Genomic DNA, 23,307 nt, shown 5'->3' on the forward strand with positions numbered 1-23,307 from the left:
GAAGTCAATTTTTCCAAGACTATTGGAGGGTAAATAACTTGATCAAATTATTTAACGAGATGAGCTACTAGACAAACGGAGTAACTGCAAAAGTTAGACCTCTTATATCACTGAAAGATGCTGAGAAATTAATTCATGCGTTTGTATTCAGTCGACTAGATTACTGTAACGCACTCCTCTCAGGACCACCCAAAAAAGACATCGATCATTTGCAACCAGTGCAGAATGCAGCTGCTAGAATTCTAACTAGGAAAAGAAAATCCAAAACACGTTTCTCCAGTTTTGATGTCACTACACTGGTTACCTGTGTCATTCAAGATTGACTTTAAGGCTTTATAAACCATAAGCAGAATTTTAAATAATCTCGCCCCATCTTATATATCAGAATGTCTGACACCTTATATTCCAAATCGTAATCTCAGATCCTCAAATGAGTGTCTCCTTAGAATTCCAAGAACAAAACTTAAAAGAAGTGGTGAGGCGGGTGGCCTTCTGCTGCTATGCACCTAAAATCTGGAATAGCCTGCCAGTAGGAATTCACCAGGCTGATACAGTAGAGCTCTTTAAAACACTGCTGAAAACACATTACTTTAACATGGCCTTTTTATAACTTCACTTTAACTTAATCCTGATACTCTGTATGTTCAGTTCATTATAATAACTATTCATAGTGGCTCCAAAATCCGTACTGACCCCTACTCTCTCTTCTGTTTCTTTTTCCGGTTTCTTAGTGGTGGCGGCCTGCGCCACCTCCACCTACTCAAAGCATCATGATGCTCCAACATTGATGGACTGAAAGCCAGAAGTCTACGTGACCATCATCATCAGGTCCTTCCGTGAGAACCCTAAATACAAAGAGGACTGTTTCATTTATGTGAGGTAGATTGCCCAGAGGGGACTGGGTGGTCTCATGGTCTGGAATCCCTGCAGATTTGATTTTTTTTTTCTGTCCACCCTGGCCATCAGACCTTACTCTTATTCTATGTTAATTAATGTTCTGTAATTTTAATTCTTACTTTGTCTTTTTTTCTCTTCTTCATCATGTAAAGCACTTTGAGCTACATTACAGGGAGTGCAGAATTATTAGGCAAGTTGTATTTTTGAGGATTAATTTTAATATGGAACAAACACAGTGCTATCAGTCAATCCAAAATGTTAATAAACCTGAAAACTGAATGTTTCACAACGGAAATGTGAGTGTGAACATCATCAGGGAATACATATGTGCGCACAATTATTAGGCAACTATTAGTGTGCAGATTTATTATGCAACTAAAGGAAAAATGAAAATTTTGCCATCTCACTTGTTTATTTTCATCTGTTATAGTGAGAATAATAAACAAACACCTCAAAATTTACAAATAAACATCTCTGACATTTCAAAAAAATAAATCAATCAATCAATGACCAATATAGCCACCCTTCTTTCCAATAACAGTCATAAGCCTTTCCATTCATGGAGTCTGTCAGTTTCTTGATCTGTTGACGATCAGCTTTTTGTGGAGCAGTGACTACAGCCTCCCAGACACTCTTCAGAGAGGTGTATTGTTTTTCTCCCCCGTAAATCTAGCGTTTAAGAAGTGCCCACAAGTTCTCGATAGGTTTTAGGTCAGATGAGGAAGGGGGGCCATGTCATTATTCTTTCATCTTTAAGGCCTTTACTGGCTGGCCACGCAGTGGAGAACTTCGATGCAAGTGATGGAGCATTGGCCTGCATAAAAATCATGGTGTTTTTCCTGTATCACTGTTTGAAGAAAGTGTCTTCGAAAAACTGGCAGTAGGTTTGGGAGTTGATTTTGAGTTCATCTTCAATGCAAAAGGTCCAACTAGCTCATCTTTAAAAATACCAGCTCATACCAGTACCCCACCTCCACGTTGGAGTGGAGCTCTGTGCCCATTACTGATCCACAGGTCCATCCATCTGGTCCATCAAGAGTCACTCTCATCTCATCGGTCCATAAAACCTTTGAAAAAATCTGTCTTCAGATATTTCTTGGCCCAGTTTTGACGTTTTTAACTTATGTTTCTTGTTCAGTGGTGGTTGGGTTTCAGCCCTCCTTACCTTGGCCATGTCTTTGAGCACTGAACACCTTGTACTTCTGGGCACTCCAGGTAGGTTGCAGCTCAGGAATATGAAAGTACTGGAGGATAATGGGTTCCTGGTAGCTTCACATTTGATTCTTCTCAAATCTTTGGCAGCTAATTTGCGTCTTTTGTTCTCAACACGTTTCTTGCGACCCTGTTGACTATTTGCAACAAAATGTTTGATGGTTCTGTGATCACACACCAATATCTTAGCAATTCCAAAAGTGCTGCATCCCTCTGAAAGACTTTTACAATTTTTGACTTTTCAGAGTCAGTTAAATCTCTTTTTGGCCCATTTTGCCTGAGGAAAACTAGCTGCCTAATAATTCTGCACACCTTGATATAGGGTGTTGATCTCCTTAGGCCACACCCTCCCTCATTACACAAATACACATCACCTGACGTGCTTAAATCCAATAAGCATTCAAGTTAATACAGCTTGGAGTTGGAATATACACATTAAAAATGATGATATGGTCAAAATACTCACTTGCCTAATAATTGTGCACACAGTGTATTTGTATGAAAATGTGCTATATATATATATATATATATATATATATATATATATATATATATATATATATATATATATATGTTGACATCACAGATTCCTTTCAGTAAGCTTTTTTTCTAACTGTGTCTTTTATTCTTCTATTCTTCATTATGTTAAGCACTTTGAGCTACATTTTTTTGTATGAAAATGTGCTATATAAATAAATGTTGTTGTAATTCAAACAACTTGTTAGTAGACTTGCCTCTTACTTTGCAAACTTTATTTTTTATAGTGCCTTTCATAGCTTAAAGTTTAACATTAATGTGCAGAAATATAAATGTAAATTCAAGTTCACACCAAAGAGCCACTGTGCCCAGTCATTATTCAGGAAGTGGATGTCTAGGTGGTGCACTTGGGGGTCCACATCAATGACAGTTGCTTTTAGAACTACATAAGTGTACAGTTGCCCAAGGAACAATCCCTGTAAGGGAAAGCCGACGAGCTCCAATAAGAACAAAACACGTGTCGTGTACTCTTTGTATTATCTGGCAGATACAGTAAATCAAATCAAAGATATAAGATGCAGTATGTATTTATTTAAAGGAAATTTGTAGAGGTACACCTGGGGACAATTAAAATTCTAAATGTTTTATGAAGTGTTTTGTGAAGTATGAATATGGACTGGATGATATAACAAATATTGAGGATATATTTGATACATTTTTATATTTGAAATTTTCTGAGGATGTATCGCTTTATTGATTATTTTGTATTTCAAGAACCGACAGAGCTCAGTTAACAGTTCTATGCAGTATGCTCAACTTAAACTCTTGTTTCAGTATTTGGACTTGATCCCCCTGACACCATTGCTAATTTACAATTACATTTACAATTAGCAATGCTATTGTATCAGCCATGCGTACAGTATATACATTCTTGTATGAATGGCTGAAGCTCAAGTCCTTTTCTTTTACGGTGAGTCTTGTGTTCAAATCCATGCAACTTAATGTTATTTCATGATTTGTCTCTCAACATCTGAGCTCATTTTGCAGAAGTGGAGCATAATGACAGATGTAAGACAGACCATAAAGCTGATGAAGTTTGTCTAGAGTCTAGTCTCATGAGGCCAGACGTGATTCCCAAATAAAAATACACATCTTAAAAACTTGGTACTGAATAGCGGCAAAAAACTGCTACTGGAAATTCATCGCCAACAGGTTTTTATCCTTCCAGCTTCTCCAGTCTGTGCACTTTAAACTGCAGTCAGGGTTTCAGGAAAAGAGCAAAAGAAACTGAACAAAAGAAAATAAAAAGCTAAAACTGCCATTATCAATTCAGGAGGTCAGTAGCATAAATAACTGAAGTTTAATGTTTAATTTGCACATTAGATGTTCAAGAGGACATGCAGGTGGTAGGTGTGACAGAGCAAGATGCAGAGGACAGGAAAATATGGAAACAGATAATATGCTGTGGTGACCCTAACGAGAGCAGCCGACAGACGAAGAAAAATTAGAGCGGCGACAGAAGAGAGAGATCCACACACGTTGACCATCACAGCTACTGGGCTCCATGAGTTTGAGAAGTGCTTCTGTCTGCCATGATATCCTTCTGTCATTTCAACTGTTGTATCACTATATGGCATAACAACAGGTAAAAGAGTTTAAATAAGGATTGTGGTCTATGGCTGTGTGTTAACGTTTTGCAGACATTCTGGCATGGCACATTTGCATTTCCATTTAGACAGTTAGGTTAACTCCCTTTAAATTGTTCGTTTAGACGTGTAGTCAGACGGTGGATGCTGTACAGCCTTGTCTGTGCTTTACTGGTGTCGTCAGGCCGATTTGTTGATTTGGGTGTTTTGAGCCCTGAAATCTGCATCATCTGTGGCTCTTTGGCAGTCCTTTGGATGGAGTGTGACACATCGTTTCCTACAAATACATATTATGCAGTTCATATTTTCATCAATATAGCTGCCTATTCTTTCAAGCTTATATCAATGCTTACTATTGTCGTGATGGTAAACAACAGAGAACACACACAGCATCGGCGACAACACATTGTTCATGTTTACCAGTCATCCATTGATGTCTTCGAATGCCAATGTATAATCTGATGCTACAGAAAGGTTTTTCACTTGCGTCGGGTTATGTCTAATTGGGTTTTTAAAGAGACTTTTTGACTGTAGACCTTTCATCATAAACAGAAGTTGGCCGGCGGTCCCTCTGTCAGACCAGATTAACGAGAGCACCTCTGGTCTTTGTAGTTCAAAATCACCGCCTCTACTTTAAGTGCCGCCCTCATGAGCCATTGGATTGGTTTAGAAATGTGACACTCGTTGAGCCATCCAATTGTTCCAACCCACTTTGAACAAAAATTCACTTATGGTTTGTCTCCAGAATTATACATTTGGATCAACGAGGCTGGTCTAGAGGAGGACCGTAAATTACCTGTAAAAATTGCACCCATCAATCTACTGCAAGGAGATGGTTCGGCTTCAAAAGGTCAGATGAGGAACAAAAGCACAGTCATAAGCAAGCTATGCCTAAAAAGATTGCTACCAAAGCTCAGTGGCAGACTTACATTTTTGGGGCCCTGACTCTTGAGCAGTTACGGGGGGCCCTTCGTAACCAGAAAAAAGGCCTGCATAACCACGGTTAAATTCTTTGATGGAGTTGTTGAACCTTACTCTTATTCGATGTTAATGTTGATTTATTTTGTTTTATAAAATTGTGGCTTTCATTTTCTATTCTTTAACATGTAAAGCACTTTAAGCTACTGTTTGTATGAAAATGTGCTATATAAATAAATATGTTGTTGTTGTTGTTGTTGTTGTCCCACGACAGCTTACCACAATTTTTTTTGAAAATGTAACCACTACATGTAGGGGTTTTAAAAACCCCTTCTCATACAGTAGACACACCAAACCTTTTTATCAATGTGGACTTTTAAGCACTTCTGGGGCCCCTCTGGGATTGGGGCTCTGGTCTAAGCTTTATTAGGTTCGTAGTAAATCAGTCCTGTCAAAGCTAGCAGTGTGACAAATCTCTTCTATCATCTCAAACAACGACCCACAACTCAGTGCAAAGAGTACATTAAACTCTGAACAGTCTTTGTCTCGCACTGCCAAACAGCAACCTGCTGTGTTAAAACAAACTACATTAGCAGCAGCATTTTCTCACTGTGTACCTTAGAAATAGGACAGTGAAAAATGGAGAGAAATTACAATCACATAGTTGAAAAACATGATTTAAGCAGCTGTTTAAAACGATGTATCCTAAATAGGAGTTGCCCAGCTTGAATTTTTTTCTGCCATAGAATGACCAAAGGTTCAAGAGACAATTAATGAAAAACATCCACTACCTGCAGACTAAGGGAGAGTGAGAGGCCATTGAGACTGAAGTGTCAAGCTACTTACATTGTGCTGCTGCAGACAGCTGGTCACATAGCATAATGAAAGACGCCTCACGCCTGGACAAACTTGTTAAGAAAGCAGGCTCCATTGTAGGATTAAAGTTGGACAGTTTAACATCTGTGGCAGAGCGACGGGCATTAAGCAAACTCCTGTCAATCATGAAGAATCCACTGCATCCACTGAACAGGATCATCTCCAGTCAGAGGAGCAGCTTCAGCGACAGACTGCAGTCACCGTCCTGCTCCACTGACAGACTGAGGAGATCGTTCCTCCCCCACACTATGGGACTCTTCAATTCCACCCGGGGGAGTAAATGCGAACATTAATTTTATTGTAATTTTTTTTTTTTTCCATTTTTATTACTATTTAATTTAATATTGTTTCTTTGTATCAGTATACTGCTGCTGGATTATGTGAATTTCCCCTTGGGATTAATAAAGTATCTATCTATCTATCTATCTATCTATCATAGCACTCCCGACACCTTGTTACCAGTTTGGCCGGGTGGCCAGCTCTAAGAAGAGTTGTGGCTGTTTCAAACTTCTACCATTTCAGAATTATGGGGCCAGCCTGAAGGTTGCCAGTAAACACCAGAATTGACTCTACTCCATTGGACCCTTGAGGAAGGCCCTTAACCTGCAATTACTTCATCCTGGGTATGACGTTAACATCCAGCCCTGCATGTAGGCCCTCCAACCTGAAGGGAAAAACCTTGGCACGCCAGTCACCATCAAAAACCTCACACTGTTCCATTCCACCTGAATTAGTATGGTCCTAAGGTGTCACCCATCAGATGGCTGCACTCGGGTCCTAGTCTAAGATCTTGAGGTGGTCTGATATGCGGTGAGTGCGGCAACATTCAATACCAGCATGTGCTCCTAACCTCTGATCTTGGGAGTATTCAATGCTGTAGAAGATTTTTTAGCCTTTCCTAGAATTGTGTCTCAACATAATTGTGTCTCTAAGGTCTGCAGGCAGTTCCTTTGACCTCATGGTTTGGATTGTCAAATGTGAAGCTTTCTCTAAACAGGTGTGCGCCTTTTCTAAATCAGGTCCAATCAATTGATTAAACCACAGGTGGATCCCAAGCAAGATGTAGAAACTTTTCAACAATGATCAATAGAATAATAAGAATAATTCTTTACATTCACTTCTCAAAGAAGTGCTTTAGTGAGCGGGGAGACACTTCAACCACCACTAATGTGTAGCATCCACCTGGATGATGCAATGGCAGACATTATTGCACCAGTACTCTTACTGCACACGACCTATTCGGTGGTGAAATGGCGAGAGAGACAGGGGATGAATAGGGGGCCCGAATGATCAGGACGTGGAGAGCAATTCAGCCTGGACATCAGGATACACGCTGCCTGGGGATTTTTTTTTTGACCACTCGAGAGTCAGGATTTTCAATTTTGCATCTCATCTGAAGGCCGGCACCATTTTTACAGCACAGTATCCACATTACTGCACTGGGATATTAGGACCCCCATACAGACCACAGGTTAAGCGCCCCCCTGTTGGCCTTACAAACACCTCTTACAGCAGCAGCCCAAGCTTTTCTAGATGGTCTCCCATCCGAGTACTGGCTGGGCCTGAACATGGGTACTGAGTGCTGCTGTTTGATGTGGCAAAAAATGAATTGAAATGATTTTAGCAGAAGGCTTCAACATCACAAAATGTTAAAAAATAAATGAAGGGTCCTGAACAGAAAGAAACTGTTCGCAGATAACACTCCAAGTCAACTTCATTCCCCTCAGTAGTGTTCAGCAGCCCTTGAATGAAGGGATTGCATGCACCGATGGCATGTAGTCAGTAAAGATGGATTCTACTATGCACCAATTGAATTTGTCAAGTATAGACAGAATCGACCAGACGTTCCCCAGATGTTTTCCAAACCAAACCTACCACAAGAAACACCAAAGAATTTCAAAAGCAAATTGAAGAATGAAGGAAGCAGAACCAGGCCTTCATTGAGTGCACAATAGCAGATCTGATCTCATGATATCACTTGCATGACAATCAAATTGAGCATTTACACCAGGGGTCCTCCATCACAGTCCTGTAGGGCCACAGTGGCTGAAGGTTTTTGTTCTACTCTTGCCAATAATTTAATGTCATGGCTTGCTAGTGCTTTAACTCTGCCATGTCACCTCATTCTCATATCCCATATATCTTCCCCTTTCCAAGGAGATCATCCAAATGATTTGAAGGCTAAAATGGAGGAGTGATTCTCAGTCCTTCACTTTTTTCTCTTCACTTTTAATTAAAGTATTTAATTAAAGCCAATAGTGCTGGTCTCTTTTGTCATTTGCATTTTATTGCTAATTAGGAGTAATGAAAACCAAGAATACAGATCTTTAAGACTAAAATACGAGTTCAAAATCTTAATGAGCAAGACAACTAAAGTGAAGCAGAAGTGTTACTTGAGCAATAAGTGCTTCTTATTAAGCAATTGAGATGGAGCAAAAACCTGCAGCCACTGCAGCCCTCCAGGACAGTGACTGAGGACCCCTGGTTTACACAATGAAGAGCGCTAGATTGAAAACTGAATTTGACGGAGGCTCACACAGACAAGCAAGAATTTCCAATGGCGGTGTACCCAGAAAATGCCAGCTTGTGAATGCAATGCACCTGAGAGCATCTTCAGTTTGCCTTTGAAGTCTGAGATCAGAATTGGGGGCGGGGGGGGGTTTGAAAAAAAAATCCCACTGGGCCTTTAAAGCCTGCTGAGGGCAGCTGCAAAGGGCACCGTGCCAAAAAAAGGCCCCCCTCAGAGTGCACTTTGAAAGCCAAAATGCCTACAGCTGAGCTTTTGTAATCAAAGGGCAGAACACGCCGCTCACTGTAGCCACAGTATCAGTTCCCTTCTTCTAATTGCCTCCTTCTGTGCCAGGGTATTAGCTTTTGTTTGCATTTTCTGCTAAGCGTACCGTGGGATTTATCGTCCTATTAACTGGGCTGGATCAAGCTGGAAAATACGCATCAAAGGGAAGTCCGCTGAACTCAGTTGGGACCTCATCACCATACCACCCCAGGGAGTCAAGCAGCGGACGAATGAGGCGTTTCATACGGGCTGCTCGAACAAATGCACTTGGAGCTGCTCTGCTCCCCAAAATATATCGTGTTATGTGAGGTAAATCCTGAACATGGCACATCAGCAGGAGAAACAAAAAAACAGTCTGGGCTGTGGTCTTCTGCCATGACTTGTCATCAGTTTAGCTCATGTCTCCACCGCTTTTGGACATGGGCCCTCTTTAAACCCTAGCGTCAGCACAAGGTCCCCCAAGTCTCCTCATGTCTAGTGAAATTTTATTTGCTACTTTGACTCCATGGAACCAAAACAGGGTATATTTCCGACTTCCTTTTAGCATGACACTTGTAATGGCAAAAAAAGGTCTGGCACCCTTGCATTCGACAAATAGGCCTGTTGAACACTCCTTATTCTCTGTAGTTTGTTCACATTAACCGTGTGTGTGTATATTATATATATTATACCTGTATATATAGTAGATGCCCAGTGGCACAGTGTATAGCGTAGTTAGGAGACCTAGGTTTGCTTCCCAGGTCCTCCCTGCGTGAAGTTTACATGTTCTCCCCGTGTCTGCATGGGTTTTCCTCTCATTGTCCAAAGACATGCAGGTTAAGTGCATTGGCGATCCTAAATTGTCCCCATGTGCTTGGTGTGTGGGTGTTTGCGTTTGTTTGCACCCTGCAGGGGGTTTGTTTCCTGCCTTGTACCCTGTGTTGGCTGGGATTGGCTCCAGCATACCCCCGTGACCCTGTAGTTATGGTATAGCAGGTTGGATAATGGGTGGATGGATGGATAGTAGATTTAACATGGGCTGGATGGATATCCCAGCCAGGAAAGGAAGCAGACCTGGAAGGAAGATATGGACAGACAGCCCCTATAAAAGTATCCACACCCAATAGGAAGCCAGCAGGGCATGCCAGGAAATGTAGTCTGGCAGGGCAGCCCTGCTGGGGTCACGGAGTGCTGCAAGAGAGCATTGCAGGAAAACAAGCTCCCTACTCTGATAATGGACTTCCGTGTGACCCGGAAATGCTTCCATCGGGCAATTGCCCTGGCACCGGAAGTACTTCCGGGTCTGTAATAAAAGGGACCACACTCCCTTATTCAGACGAGTCGGAGCTGGGTGGTAGACAGGCAACACTCGACTGGAGGAGGGCAGTATGGTGGTGAGAGAGTATTTTGTGGAGAGAGAAAGTGTTTTTGTGCTTTGAGTAATACGTTTGGAGTTATTTAAAATAAAACCTTCATTTAATTGATAAAGGACTTCGGTTTTGTGATTGTGTAGGGGTTGGGCAGTCTGACGCCTGGATGTCAATTATATATGAGGTGTGGCAGAAAAGTAATGAGACTGGCAACACTGCAATCGATCTGGCAACGCTGCGCTGTTGTCCTTGATAGAGCACGTATCAGTACCCTCCCATAGCTCAGTGCGAGTTTCAACTCCTTCCGTTAACTACGTGATTTTTGTGACTGCTATTAGCGGTTGTGTTTTTGGTTGTGCGTCATGCAAAATGGAACAGCGGAATTTGGAGCAACGTTGTGCCATTAAACGGCAAGTGTGACGTTTGAAAAGTTAAAACAGGCCTATGGGGAACATTCTTTATCCCGAGCTCAAGTTTTTCGCTGACACAAATCATTTTTGGAAGGCAGAAAACACGTTGAAGATGAACACAGTTCAGGGAGGACTTCAGCTTTGAAAACCAATGAAAACATCGAACGTGTGAACACTTTTGTGAGATCAGACCGTCGTTTAACATTAAGAATGTTGAGTGAACAATTAAATTTGAACAGATTTACCGTTCATCAAATTTTGACTGAACATTTGCACATGCTAAAGGCCTGTGCCAAAATGGTGCCGAAAACTGCCCTCCATAACAGAATTTTTGACCTCAAAAGGCATTCCTGTGGTTCCCCAGCCCCCTTATTCACCTGACCTCAGTCCGTGTGACTTTTTCCTTTTTCCTAAACTGAAAATGTCCTCAAAGGACGTCATTTCGGGACTTTAGAAAACATCCAAAAGAGTGTAACGGACATGCTGAAGACCATACCGGTTGAAGACTTCCAGTGCTGCTACCAACAGTGGGAACAACGTCTCCATCGGTGTGTAGCTGTCCAAGGGAACTACTTTGAAGGGGATAACATTGATGTTTGAAAAAAATAAAAACTTTGGTAAATAAAAAATCAGTCTCATTACTTTTCTGCCACACCTCGTATAATTGTAAAGAACTATTATTATTATTAGGATTGTTATGATTATGATGATGATGGTTATTATTATTATTTCTACTCTGATGATGATGGTTATTATTATTATTTCAGTCTCATTACTTTTCTGCCACACCTCATGTGTATATGTGTGTGTGTGTGTATGTATATATATATATATATATATATATATACACATACATACACACACACACACACAGTTGTCCTGATTTGTTTTATTTATCACAATTATCCTATCACATGTGGCCTTCACAATGTCCTTTGTGCATTATCACACAGGTGTCACCAAAGCAAGTGTGCAATTGCATGAGGACATCATATCTCTCAAATAATGAAGACTGAAATGCACAGATTGTGCTAAAAGCACTCTGAAAAAGACCATCTGAGACACGCGAAGCTCCCATTGTTTCAACGTGTAATAACGGACCTCATCTCCGCTCTGCATTTGAGACAGTGTTTACAGTGAACAAGAACTTCCATTTGCGTAGAGGATGCTATTTGTTGTTGTTTCTGTGTTTACAGCTGGAGAGCAGGATGTTGGAAGGTTATGAGACTTGCAGCCTAATACCTCACTGACTATGGAGCCACACGATCCATCCTTCTGTTCATGTTCATAACCTCATTTTCCATTTGAGTACTGTAGGAAATCAAAGGCAGCGGAAAGGAAGCAACCAAACTTGGACAAGATACACACAGCCACCGCCAGTGCATTGAGCCAATTTTGTTTTGCTTATCAACTTAAACTACACATGTTTTGGATAGTATACATAGCTGACATAATGGAAGAAATCGGGAGAAACATCTACTACTTCTTCTTTCGGCTGCTCCCATTAGGGTTTGCCACAGTGGACCACCTTTTTCCATATCTTCCTGTGCTCCACCTCTTGTTCTTTAACACCCATCACCTGCATGTCCTCTCTCACCACATCCATAAACCTTCTCTTAGGCCTTCCTCTTCTCCTCTTGCCTGGCAGCTCTAACCGTAGCACCCTTATCCCAATATACCCAGTATCTCTTCTCTGCACAGGTCCAAACCAATGCAATCTCACCTCTCTGACTTTGTCTCCCAACTGTCCAACCTGAGCCGAATGAGGACTAAATGAGGACGTGAGCCAAATGATGATGGATCATTACAAAGGAGCACAGCCCAGACTGTTTTTGACTGAAGTGTCATGTATTTTTATATACACAAGGGAGAGTCAAAAATTATCTGCACTCCGGCTGTAGAATTTATTTTAATCAACTTTCAGAAAAGACAAATATATCATTTTTTGACATAATCTTCCTGCTTTTCAATACACTTTGTCCATCTGTCAACAAGCTTTCGTATTCCTTCATTTAATAAATGTTTTAGGCTGAGCTGTGAGCCACAAATGCACCGCTGACTTCATTTGACGTGAATTTTTGTCCTCATAGGGCTTCTTTTGAAACCCAAGTATGTTGTTAGATTATTGCATAGGCAGAGCCATGGCTGAAATGATTGGCCACATCACCTACCGTTACTCGTCTATTCAACAGAAATATTTTGCGTGCACGCTCAATGTTGTCATCATTCGTGGATGTGGACGGGCGTCCAGGTCCTTCTTCATGGCTGACACTTGTAACACCTTCCTTGAACTCCTCTATCTATTCATTCACACTTCTTTCTCCATACTGTACAAAGTCTTTGATAAATATCAGCACCAGTCACACCCTCAGACTAGAAAAAAACTAATCACTGTACGCTGCTCTTCTTACATGCAAATCACAAGTGGAGCATCCATTGTTTCTAGCACCGCAGTTACAAACGATGTGACGTAACACGTTCACGCTTGCACAGCAGTGACTGGGGAAACAGGGACCTCGTGGCGAAAAGCGCTGATAAGACAATGCAGCCAACTGAAGTTTTAATATAACTGGAGTGCAGATAATTTTTGACTCACCCTTGTGTCTATATTATACACATATACTAGCTGTGCAAGCCAGGGCTCCTAGAAACCATTGTTTATGGCACTTCAATCAATCGTATCGGTTGTGCACAGCGCTGTGGAGTCAGAGTCGAGTAGTCAGAGTTGGAGACAATTTTGGGTACCAGGAGTCGGAGTTGGAAAAAATGTACTGACTTTGACTCCTAATAAATTTAAATTGTAACGAAAAAAAAAATACAGCAAGTTCAAATATCCCATTTCACAAACAATGGTCATAATGAAGTACTTCTCTGATGTATGGATAAAGCCCAGTGCATAGTTGTGTTACTACTAGGGTGAAGGTCAACTGACCTATTATACAACCTGACATTCACATATTGTAATCTGGATTATGGAACATTACAAAAAGTGTTCATTTTATTTCAGATATAATGTGTTTAACAAATTGATTTGAGTTTAAATAAGTGTAATGATGTAGGTGTAGGTGTGTGCTATGGCCTGATGTGTGTTCAGGGGTTCTTGTCTTTTGTTTAAACTGGCCAACACGGTAGAGAGTCAGCTTCCTAGCCAGTAGTTCTGTGGTTAAATGACGTGCATGTTGCCTTCCTTCAATCAACATGGAAAATACATTAGCATATTAAATACAGAAAAGTCAGAATCGGAGTTGGAGTCCGAGTCAGAAGTACCAAAAACTAAGGAGTCAGAGTCGAAGGATTTATCTACTGACTCCACAACCCTAGTTGTGCATTAGCGGCTAAGCGAGTTTCTCTTTACTCAGCGGTTTCACTTTGGCAACAGAGTCGATTTCTTTGAGCTTCATACTGTAGCCTCGCACTTCCGGGCCGGGCAGACAAACACACACACACACTTCCATGCGTAAACGTTATATTATATCTATCCATCCATCCATTATCCAACCAGCTATATCCTAACTACAGGGTCATGGGGGTCTGCTGAAGCCAATCACAGCCAACACAGGGCACAAAGCAGGAAACAAACCACGGGCAGGGCGCCAGCCCACCGCAGTGCGCGCGCACACACACACCAAGCACACACAAGAGACAATTTAAAATCACCAATGCACCTAACCTGCATGTCTTCGGACTGTGGGAGAAAACCGGAGAACCTGGAGGAAATCCACACAGACACAGGGAGAACATGCCAACTCAATGCAGGGAGGACCCGGAAGCGAACCCGGGTCCCCAACTGCGAGGCAGCAGCGCTACCCACTGCGTCACCATTATATTATATTATATAACTATTCATGATGGCTTTAAAATCCGTACTGACCCCTACTCTCTCTTCTGTTTCTTTTCCCCATTTTCTATGGTGGCCATCTGCACCTCTACCACCTAATCAAAGCACCATGATGTTCCTACATTGATGGATTAAAAGCCAGAAGTCGACATGACCATCATCATCAAGTCCTTCCATGAGAACCCTGAATACAAAGAGGACTGTTTCATTTATGTTAGGTAGAATGCCTAGAGGGGGCTGGGTGGTCTTGTGACCTTTGAACCCCTGCAGATTTTATATTTTTTCTCTCCAGCCGTCTGGAGTTGTTTTGTTTTTCCTGTCCTCCCTGGCCATCGGACCTTACTCTTATTTCTATGTTGATTAGTGTCATCTTACTCTAATTCTTACTTTGTCTTTTAGTTCTCTTTTCTTCATCATGTAAAGCACTTTGAGCTACATTATTTGTATGAAAATGTGCTATATAAATAAAATGTTGTTGTTTTTATTTTTTATATAACAGTGCAACAATATTATGCGTCTTTTTATGTGACCTTTTTTGTCACGCACTATATAGATTTGGTTTCATTCTTTTCAGAATTTATCGAACTTTAATGTGCTGTTGTTAGATTTTCAGATTCTTGTTCCATTTTTTAATTATAAACTAAAAAATATCAAGAACTCACACTCCGCGAGATGAGACTTTGTTCCAATTGATTTAACTACACCCGGGGAAGGAAATAAAAGACAAAGAGTAGGACAGCTGCTGTACAGGCTTTTAAATGTTCGAAGCACAGCGGCAGCTTTTTTCTCCAGCCATCTGGAGTTTTTTTTTTGTTTTTTTCTGTCCTCCCTGGCCATCGGACCTTACTCTTATTCTATGTTAGTGTTCTCTGATTTTAATTCTTACTTTGTCTTTTATTTCTCTTTTCTTCATCATGTAAAACACTTTCAGCAACATTATTTGTATGAAAATGTGCTATAGAAATAAATGTTGTTGTAGAGTTTGCCCAGAAGGTACACACAGCTGGAAGAAGGCGCTAAAGTCCGAAAAGTGAGCTTTTTGCCCATCACACTGAATGCCATGTTACACTGTACCTTATCAAAAACACACCACATGCCCTGTGAAGCATAACGCTGTGGAGATGCTCCTCTGCAGCAGGCCCAGGAAAGGCTTGTGAGGGTGGAGGAGAAAATGAATGCAGCAAAACTGAAGAACTAATGAAAGAAACCTGCATCTTGGGAGGGGATTTGCTTCCCAGCAACACAAAGACCTCAAACAGAAAGGCAAAGCTACAAACGAATGGATTCAGAACAACAATGTGACAGTCCTGGAGTGGCCGAGTCAGAGTCTAAATGAGAATTTATGGTTCGATTTGAAAAACGCCGTTCACTCACAATCCTCATGCGCCCCAACAGAGCTTGACCGGTTTAGCAAAGGAGAATGGAGAAATCTGGAGTGCAAAGCCGATAGAGAAAGATTTCTGAGCATTCGGACTCACGGCTGCCATCCACTAAATGCTAAGTTGAAGGCAGTGAATACTGTACTTGCCATTTAAGCTGCAACCAACTGATATCCCAGACAGGTGATCTCCATTGAACTAATTATGTGACATCTAAAACCAACGGGCTACACCAATGAGGATTTAGGTGTTGTCATATTAAAATTGGTCAATAATTTTTACAATCCATTACTTTGGGTTTTATATTTGTAATTCATTTAGTTCACTTTGAAGTGACCCGATTTCACTTTGACATTAAAGAGTCTTGTTCTGTTGATCAGTGTCAAGAAAGCCAAACTGAATTCACTGTTAGTCAATGTTGTAAAATAATAAAATGTGAAAACTTTGGGGTTTGGCACGGTGGCACAGTGGTAGCGCTGCTGCCTCGCAGTAAGGAGACCTGGAGTAATTTCCCGGGTCCCTCCCTGCGTGGAGTTTGCATGTCCTCCCGTGTTCTGCGTGGGTTTCCTCCGGGCACTCCGGTTTCCTCCCACAGTCCAAAAACATGCAGGTTAGGTGGATTGGCCTTAATGTGTGCTTGGTGTGTGTGTGTTTGTGTGTGTTTGTGTGTGTCCTGCGGTGGGTTGGCACCCTGCCCAGGATTGGTTCCTGCCTTGTGCCCTGTGTTGGCTGGGATTGGCTCCAGCAGACCCCTGTGTTTGGATTCAGCGGGTTGGAAAATGGAAGGATGGAACTTCTAAGGGGGTGAATACTTTTCAGAGGGACTGTAGTCATTTTCCATGTTGCTTCTCTGCTGTAGAATCACAGGTAGATACAGGATGCCACTTTATGACCGGGCACACTCACCCAATCACACAGATTTAGACACCAATTAGCTGGCACATGTTTGGAGGGTGGAAAAGAAACCAATGTCCCCTGACCAGGGAGAGCACACAATATACATACAGTATATATGATTGTGAGGCCGCTAATTTACAAGGGGGACCCTTCAAGCATGTCGGTCTCCAAAGGGAATCTACACCAAACCAAACCCAATCTCTCCTTTGTAAATTTCAGTTATAAATATGATTGCGGGCAGCATGGTGGCGCAGTGGTAGTGCTGCTGCCTCGCAGTTAGGAGACCCGGGTTCACTTCCCGAGTTCTCCCTGCGTGGAGTTTGCCCGTTCTCCCCGTGTCTGCGTGGGTTTCCTCCGGGCACTCCGGTTTCCTTCCAAAGACATGCAGGTTAGGTGGATTGGCGATTCTAAATTGGCCCTAGTGTGTGGTGGGTGTGGGTCTGTGTGCCCTGTGGTGGGTTGGCACCCTGCCCGGGATTGGTTCCTGCCCTGTGTTCAGATTCAGCGGGATAGGAAATGGATGGATGGATGGAATATGATTGCATAGATCTAAAAGATCGACTCTGTTTTGAATATCTCTACTGGAGTGCAATGTAACCTTAAGCTGTCCCCCCTAAGGAAGAACACACAAATTCCAAAGTGATTAGGGATTTGCTGCTAAAAGAATAATAATAATAATAATAATAATAATAATATTAAGCTTCTTGCCCCATACCCTGAATTGTATTAAGCCTTGTTTGGAAATAATATCAATTTTCCTCTATGACTAATAAATTATAATCAAATATTTATCTTTTAAATATTTCCTGACATCCATCCATTTTCAAACCAGGTTTATCCAATTATGCGATTACAAGGATCAGAACCCATCCCTGAGGCATCAGGTGGAAGGCAGGAACCATCATTGGACACTTTTGCCTTAGCCCAAAGTAGCAGACTTTCCCAGCAGCACCATTTCAACATGGGGAGGACATTCAAACATAACGCAGATAGTAATTGTAAACGGTGTGGCAGCTACACTAATACAGAACACTTTCCATCTTCAAACCAGCTATTCATGAGCAGAACCACAAGGAAGCTGCAGCCTAACCCAGGAAGCACTGGGTGCAATGCAGGAACCATCCATTGCAAGGTGAGAATATTAATAGAATGTCAATTTTCCTCTAAGAGCAATAAATGGTACCAAACCTTGATCTTTTACAAATTTCTAGACATCCATCCATTTTTTTTAGAATTACAAGGATCGGAGCCTATCCCTGCAGCATCAGGAAGAAGGCAGGAAGCATCATAAGACATAATTGCCTTAGTGAAGTAAGTAGCAGGCTTTCTCAGAAACACCAATTCAAGACAGGAACCTACAGGACAGGACAGGTCACGGGTCCATCTGATGATGCATTGGGGTACACAGCAGGACAAGGTCGATTCACCACTTTAATTTATATAAACGTCTTTGAAATGTTGGAAGAAATAAGTAATGAGTATTCCTGCATAAAAAAAAATTTTAAAAAAAAACCACACACATAGGGAGAACAGGTAACATTTCCAGACACTTGTCTATTTTCAAGCCAACTTTGTCCTATTATAGGATTGCAAGGTTCACAGCCTATCCCTGCAGCTTTGGGTGCAATGCAGGAACCATCATAGTGAAGCCTTAATGAAGTAAGCAGGACGCTTTCTTTGTAGCATGTACCGAATCAAGGCAGGAACCCATCCTGGACAGCACATGGGTCCATCTGAGGACACACTAGGCCACCCAAGGCAGGCCAAAGTTAATCCACCACTTGAACTTATTTAAATGTTTTTGAAATGCAAGAAGAAAAGGAGTATTCTGGTAGGAAATAAAAAAACCACACACACACACACAGGGAGAACATGCAAACATGACACAGATAGTAATTGTAAACGGTTTGGCTGCTACACTAAAACAAAACACCAACAATCCTTTTATGAAATCCACTTGATACTGAGCTGGGCTGCAGATAAGCTGGAGCCTATCCCAGGAAGCATCAGGAGCAAGGCAGGACCAAACCCTGGACAGGACGCCAGTCGTTTTCATGATAAACACACACACACTCGCTCACTAGTGTCAGTGCACTCAACCTGCATGTCTTTGGACTTTGGAAGGTAACCCATGTGGACACAGGGAGAACATGCAAACTCCAAACAGGGAGCACCCAAAACCAGTGGGAACGGCAGTCTCTTTGTTGCAAGGCTGCCCAGTGTGCCGCCTTCTAAACAACATAATCCCACTATTTAAAAAGCGAACACATTAATATAGAACCATATCACAACGATCGTTTGAACGATATAAATAAGTTTATGCGTGTAATCGGTGAAAATGCGATGACGGTGAACATTACTTTTACAAAACTGGACTTTCGAGCTCTTTTTTTTTTTTTTTTTTAATCTACCCATCAACAAAAGCGGATGTTTGATTAATAAGAAGATAAAAAACACTACAAACTAGTAAAAAGGAAGGGGATTACCTGCCGGTGATGAGCTGACTGCGCGAGGGGGTGCAGATGGGCTGCACGTAGTAGTTCTCCAGTTTCACCCCTTCGGACGCCAGCTTGTCCAAAGTTGGGGTTTCAATGTCAGAGCCATGATATCCGACATCGTGAAAGCCCTGATCGTCGGTAAGAATAAAAATGATATGCGGAGGCGACTTAGTCCTCAGCTGGAAGGTTTTCTGGGGATAAATGGAAGGTTCGTTCTCCAGGACACCTGACTTCACCCAATCCCAGGACAAATAGCCAAAGCTCAGTAGACTGACTAGTGAAAGTCCGGTAAGCGAAGAAAGCGCCATGGATCGAGAAAACAAAAAGTTACTTTAAAATAAAATCATTACTCCAAAATGTTCAGTCCTGCACATTAAAAAAAAGTTATGGCTTAAAGGTTACGCTCATATTCACACGTCTTGTAAAACAAATGCATGTGGCTGGAAAACAAGTGGTACAAATTCTTTCTAAATTAAAAAAAAGCCTTAGAATAAAGAAAGTTCTGCTGTTTGGTTAAGCTAAGCTCACCAAATAAAGTTTTCAAATCGGTATTCCACAGTAATGAAAAGATTTGCTTGTGTGTCTAAGGACTGAGGTTTCAGAAACATCAATGAGAAAAATCCAAGTGCTCTTGGTGCTCTCACCCTCACTTAAGACGCTGTTACCCCCCTGTGTGAATTTCCTTGAAAACTTGCCGAACAAAAGAAAGAATGCGGCGGCAGTTCAGCTCCCCTGCTTCCCTTATGGCTCTGCGAGAAGCAGCGATTTGGCAAAAAGTCACAGCAGTCCTTTCCAAGTTTTTTAAGAACTTCGCCAGATCGTCGGTTTCAAATGCGCTTAAATTGACTCCCCGAGCTTGGCTGGCTATCCCTCCGCCTCACTGGGTCCTCGAGAGCCGATTGGAGCGGCACGTTGGCCCTCCGCTCCTGTCAGCGGCACAAGATCTTGACGCGCGGAGACTTCATTGCGCTGATCATTCCGCGGTTCACCGTGGTCACTAGTACCGCTGTGCCTTTTGAGCCCGCTGATCACGTTCCCGTAGCAACATGAGGCGTTGGGGGCGGAGTAGGGGGGTCTTTTTCAGTTTAGCCTAGTTCAGGTCACAGCACAAGGAGTTGTATGGCAATTCAAATTATAATTTAGAGATATCCTGAAAAAATTTAAAGATATCTCAAAATCTTTTAAAAATATATTATTAAATGGGAGCTGCTACTTGCACAAAGCAACTGACATTCATCGATCAAGCAATAGATGCAGCAAAGTATACCTTAGTTCCCATATGTGTATATGTGTAATAATAAAATTCATAATATAAAATGATGTTGCTGCTTACTAATGGGTTTCCTTATATCTGAATAAAAACAATCTGTGCTTTTAGTGTCGCACCATTTACTGTACTTGCGATAAGCAATTACTACAACATTAGAACAATCCAGATGAGAACAGGCCATTCTGCCTATCATAGCCCACCAGTCCTATCCATTTAGATCCTCCAAAATAACATCAAGTCTAGTTTTGAAGGTCCCTCAAGTCCTACTATCCACAACACTACTTGGTAGTTTATTCCATATGTCCATGCTTCATGTGAAGAAAAACTTCCTAATGTTTGTGTGAAATTTACCCTTAACAAATTTCCATCTATGTCCTCATGTTCTTGATGAACTCATTTTAAAATAACAGTCTCGATCCACTGGACTAATCCCCTTCATAATTTTAAACACTTCAATCATGTCACCTTATATTCTTCTTTTGCTTAAACTGAAAAGGCTCAGCTCTTTTAATCTTTCCTCATAATTCATCCCCTGTAGCCCTGGAATCATCCTAGATGCTTTTCTCTGGAATTTTTCCAGCTCTGCTATCACAGCCATTTTAACGCATGGGCACGCTGGGCAGTGAGGATAGGGGCCCACATTTCTTCTGATGCCTATGTATGTTTCTGTTTTGCTATCAAAACTGGGGCCCCAGTGCTCTACTAAGCCCGAGGTCCTATGATGCTGTTAAGACTGCCCTGTCTATTTTGTCCTTTTTGTACTTTGAAGACCAAACCTGTATGCTATACTCCAGATGATGTCTAACCAGTATGTTATAAAGCTTAAGCATAACCTCCTGTGACTTGTACTGTACACAAGGGGGCGATATATAACCTGATATTCTGTTAGCCTGAACTCTATCTGGCAGTTGAAAGCGTTCAGTCCACTAAGACTGCTAAATCCTTCTCATCAGGTGTGCCTTCAATTTTCAGATCTCCCATTGTGTATTCAAACCAAACATTTTTACTTCCTATCTGTAATTCTTTACATTTATTGACAATAAATTTCACCTGCCACAAATATGCACAAGCCTGTATGCTATCCAAGTCCTTCTGCAATGATTCAACAGATTCAAGATTATCTGCCAATCCACATAGCTTGGTATCATCTGCAAACATAACCAGTCTGTTACTTATATTCCTATCCTAATCATTTATATTTATTAAAAATAGCTGTGGCCCTAGCACTGACCCCTGAGGAACACCACTCTCAATATAAGCCACATCTGATAAGGTTCCTCGCACCATCACCCTCTGCTTCTTCTGTTTTACTCAATTCTGCACCCAACTACACACATCACCCTGAACTTCAACTTCTTTAAGTTTGATGCCCGACATCTCATGTGGCACCTTATCAAATGCTTTCTGAAAGTCAAGATAAATAATACCATGTGCTCCACTTCGATCGTCTCCTTTTGTTGCCTCCTCATAGAATTCCAGCACGTTAGTAAAACACAACCTCCCTCTTCTGAACCCATGCTGACTGTTCAGAATAACTCCTGTTCTTGCCATAAGCTGCTCAATCTTCTTCTTAATAATTCCTTCCATTAATTTAACTGTCATTCACATTAAGCTTATTGCTATATAGTTGTTTGGATTTGCCCAGTCCCCCTTTTTATACAGTGAGATAATATTATCCTTTTTCCAGTCCTTCGGAATTTTCCCAGTGTCCAGTGACTTCCTAAAAATATGAACCAAGAGTTTATATATGTACTCGTGAACCTACTTAAGAACTTGAGATTAAATATTATCTGGTCGTGGTGATTTTTTTTTTATTTCAGCCTATTTAATCTGAGCAGCACTTCTCCCTTTACAACTTCTAAATCAATCAGAACCTCCTTAGTAGTCCCTGTTACCACCTGGAGGTTATCCACTTCCTCACATGTGAAGACCTCAGAAAAATGTAAGTTTAGAGTTTCTGCTGTTTCACTGTCAGTATTCTTTAATTCTCCTTATCTATTCCTGATGCACTTCACCTTCTCTTTGACTGTTCTTTTACTACTAAAATACTGAAAGAGTCTCTTTGGGTCATCTTTTGCCTTATCTGCATTATTCCTCTCTGCCTTTCAGCTTTCCTAATATCTTAATTGGTTTTCCATGTGTTTTCATACGCCCAGGGCCACTTCCACCACCATTAGGATACCAACCTGCTATTCTTGATAAGTTTCAGTTGGGTTTCAGAACAAATCACAGTACAGAAACTGCACTCGTTAAAGTAGTAAGTGACTTGTGGTAAATGCAGACAGAGGCCGTTTATCTGTTCTCATCCTCTTAGATCTGAGTGCCGCATTTGATACCATTGATCACAACATTCTTAGAAATCGCCTTAGTCAATGGGTGAGCTTCTCTGGCAGTGTCTTAAATTGGTTTGAATCCTACCTGGCAAGTAGAAAATTCTTTGTGTGTTGTGGTAATTATAACTCAAAGACACATGATGTTCTATATGGTGTTCCACAAGGCTCTATTCTGGGTCCGCTGCTCTTTTCGATTTACGTGCTTCCGTTAGGTCAGATTATCTCAGGGCATAACATGAACTACCACCGCTATGCTGATGACACACAACTGTACTTATCAGTAGCACCTGACTACCCCGACTCTCTTGATTCACTGACACAATGTCTTACTCGTGTTTCTGAATGGATGAGTAGTAATTTTCTCAAACTAAATAAAGAGAAAACTTAAATTTTAGAGATTAGTAAAACTGGATATAATGAGGGTATTAGAAATAACTTGATGCATTAGGATTTAAAGTCAAGACGAAGGTAAAGAATTTAGGGGTAACTATTGACTCTGACCTGAATTTTAAA

General features: G+C 41.4%; 1 protein-coding gene across 1 annotated transcript in view; it reads right to left on the reverse strand.

The window, feature by feature from the left end:
* The window catches only part of arsib (arylsulfatase family, member Ib), a 69,967-nt gene extending 49,781 nt beyond the window's left edge, over nt 1–20,186 (reverse strand). Inside the window, exon 1 of the mRNA XM_039774498.1 lies at nt 19,180–20,186. Coding sequence (XP_039630432.1) covers nt 19,180–19,499 — 320 coding nt within the window. The 5' untranslated portion in view covers nt 19,500–20,186. The remainder of the gene's footprint in view (nt 1–19,179) is intronic.
* Between the last annotated feature and the right edge of the window lie 3,121 nt (nt 20,187–23,307).

The sequence above is a fragment of the Polypterus senegalus genome, chromosome 13 (genome assembly GCF_016835505.1).
Source record: "Polypterus senegalus isolate Bchr_013 chromosome 13, ASM1683550v1, whole genome shotgun sequence".
Lineage (NCBI taxonomy): Eukaryota > Metazoa > Chordata > Cladistia > Polypteriformes > Polypteridae > Polypterus > Polypterus senegalus.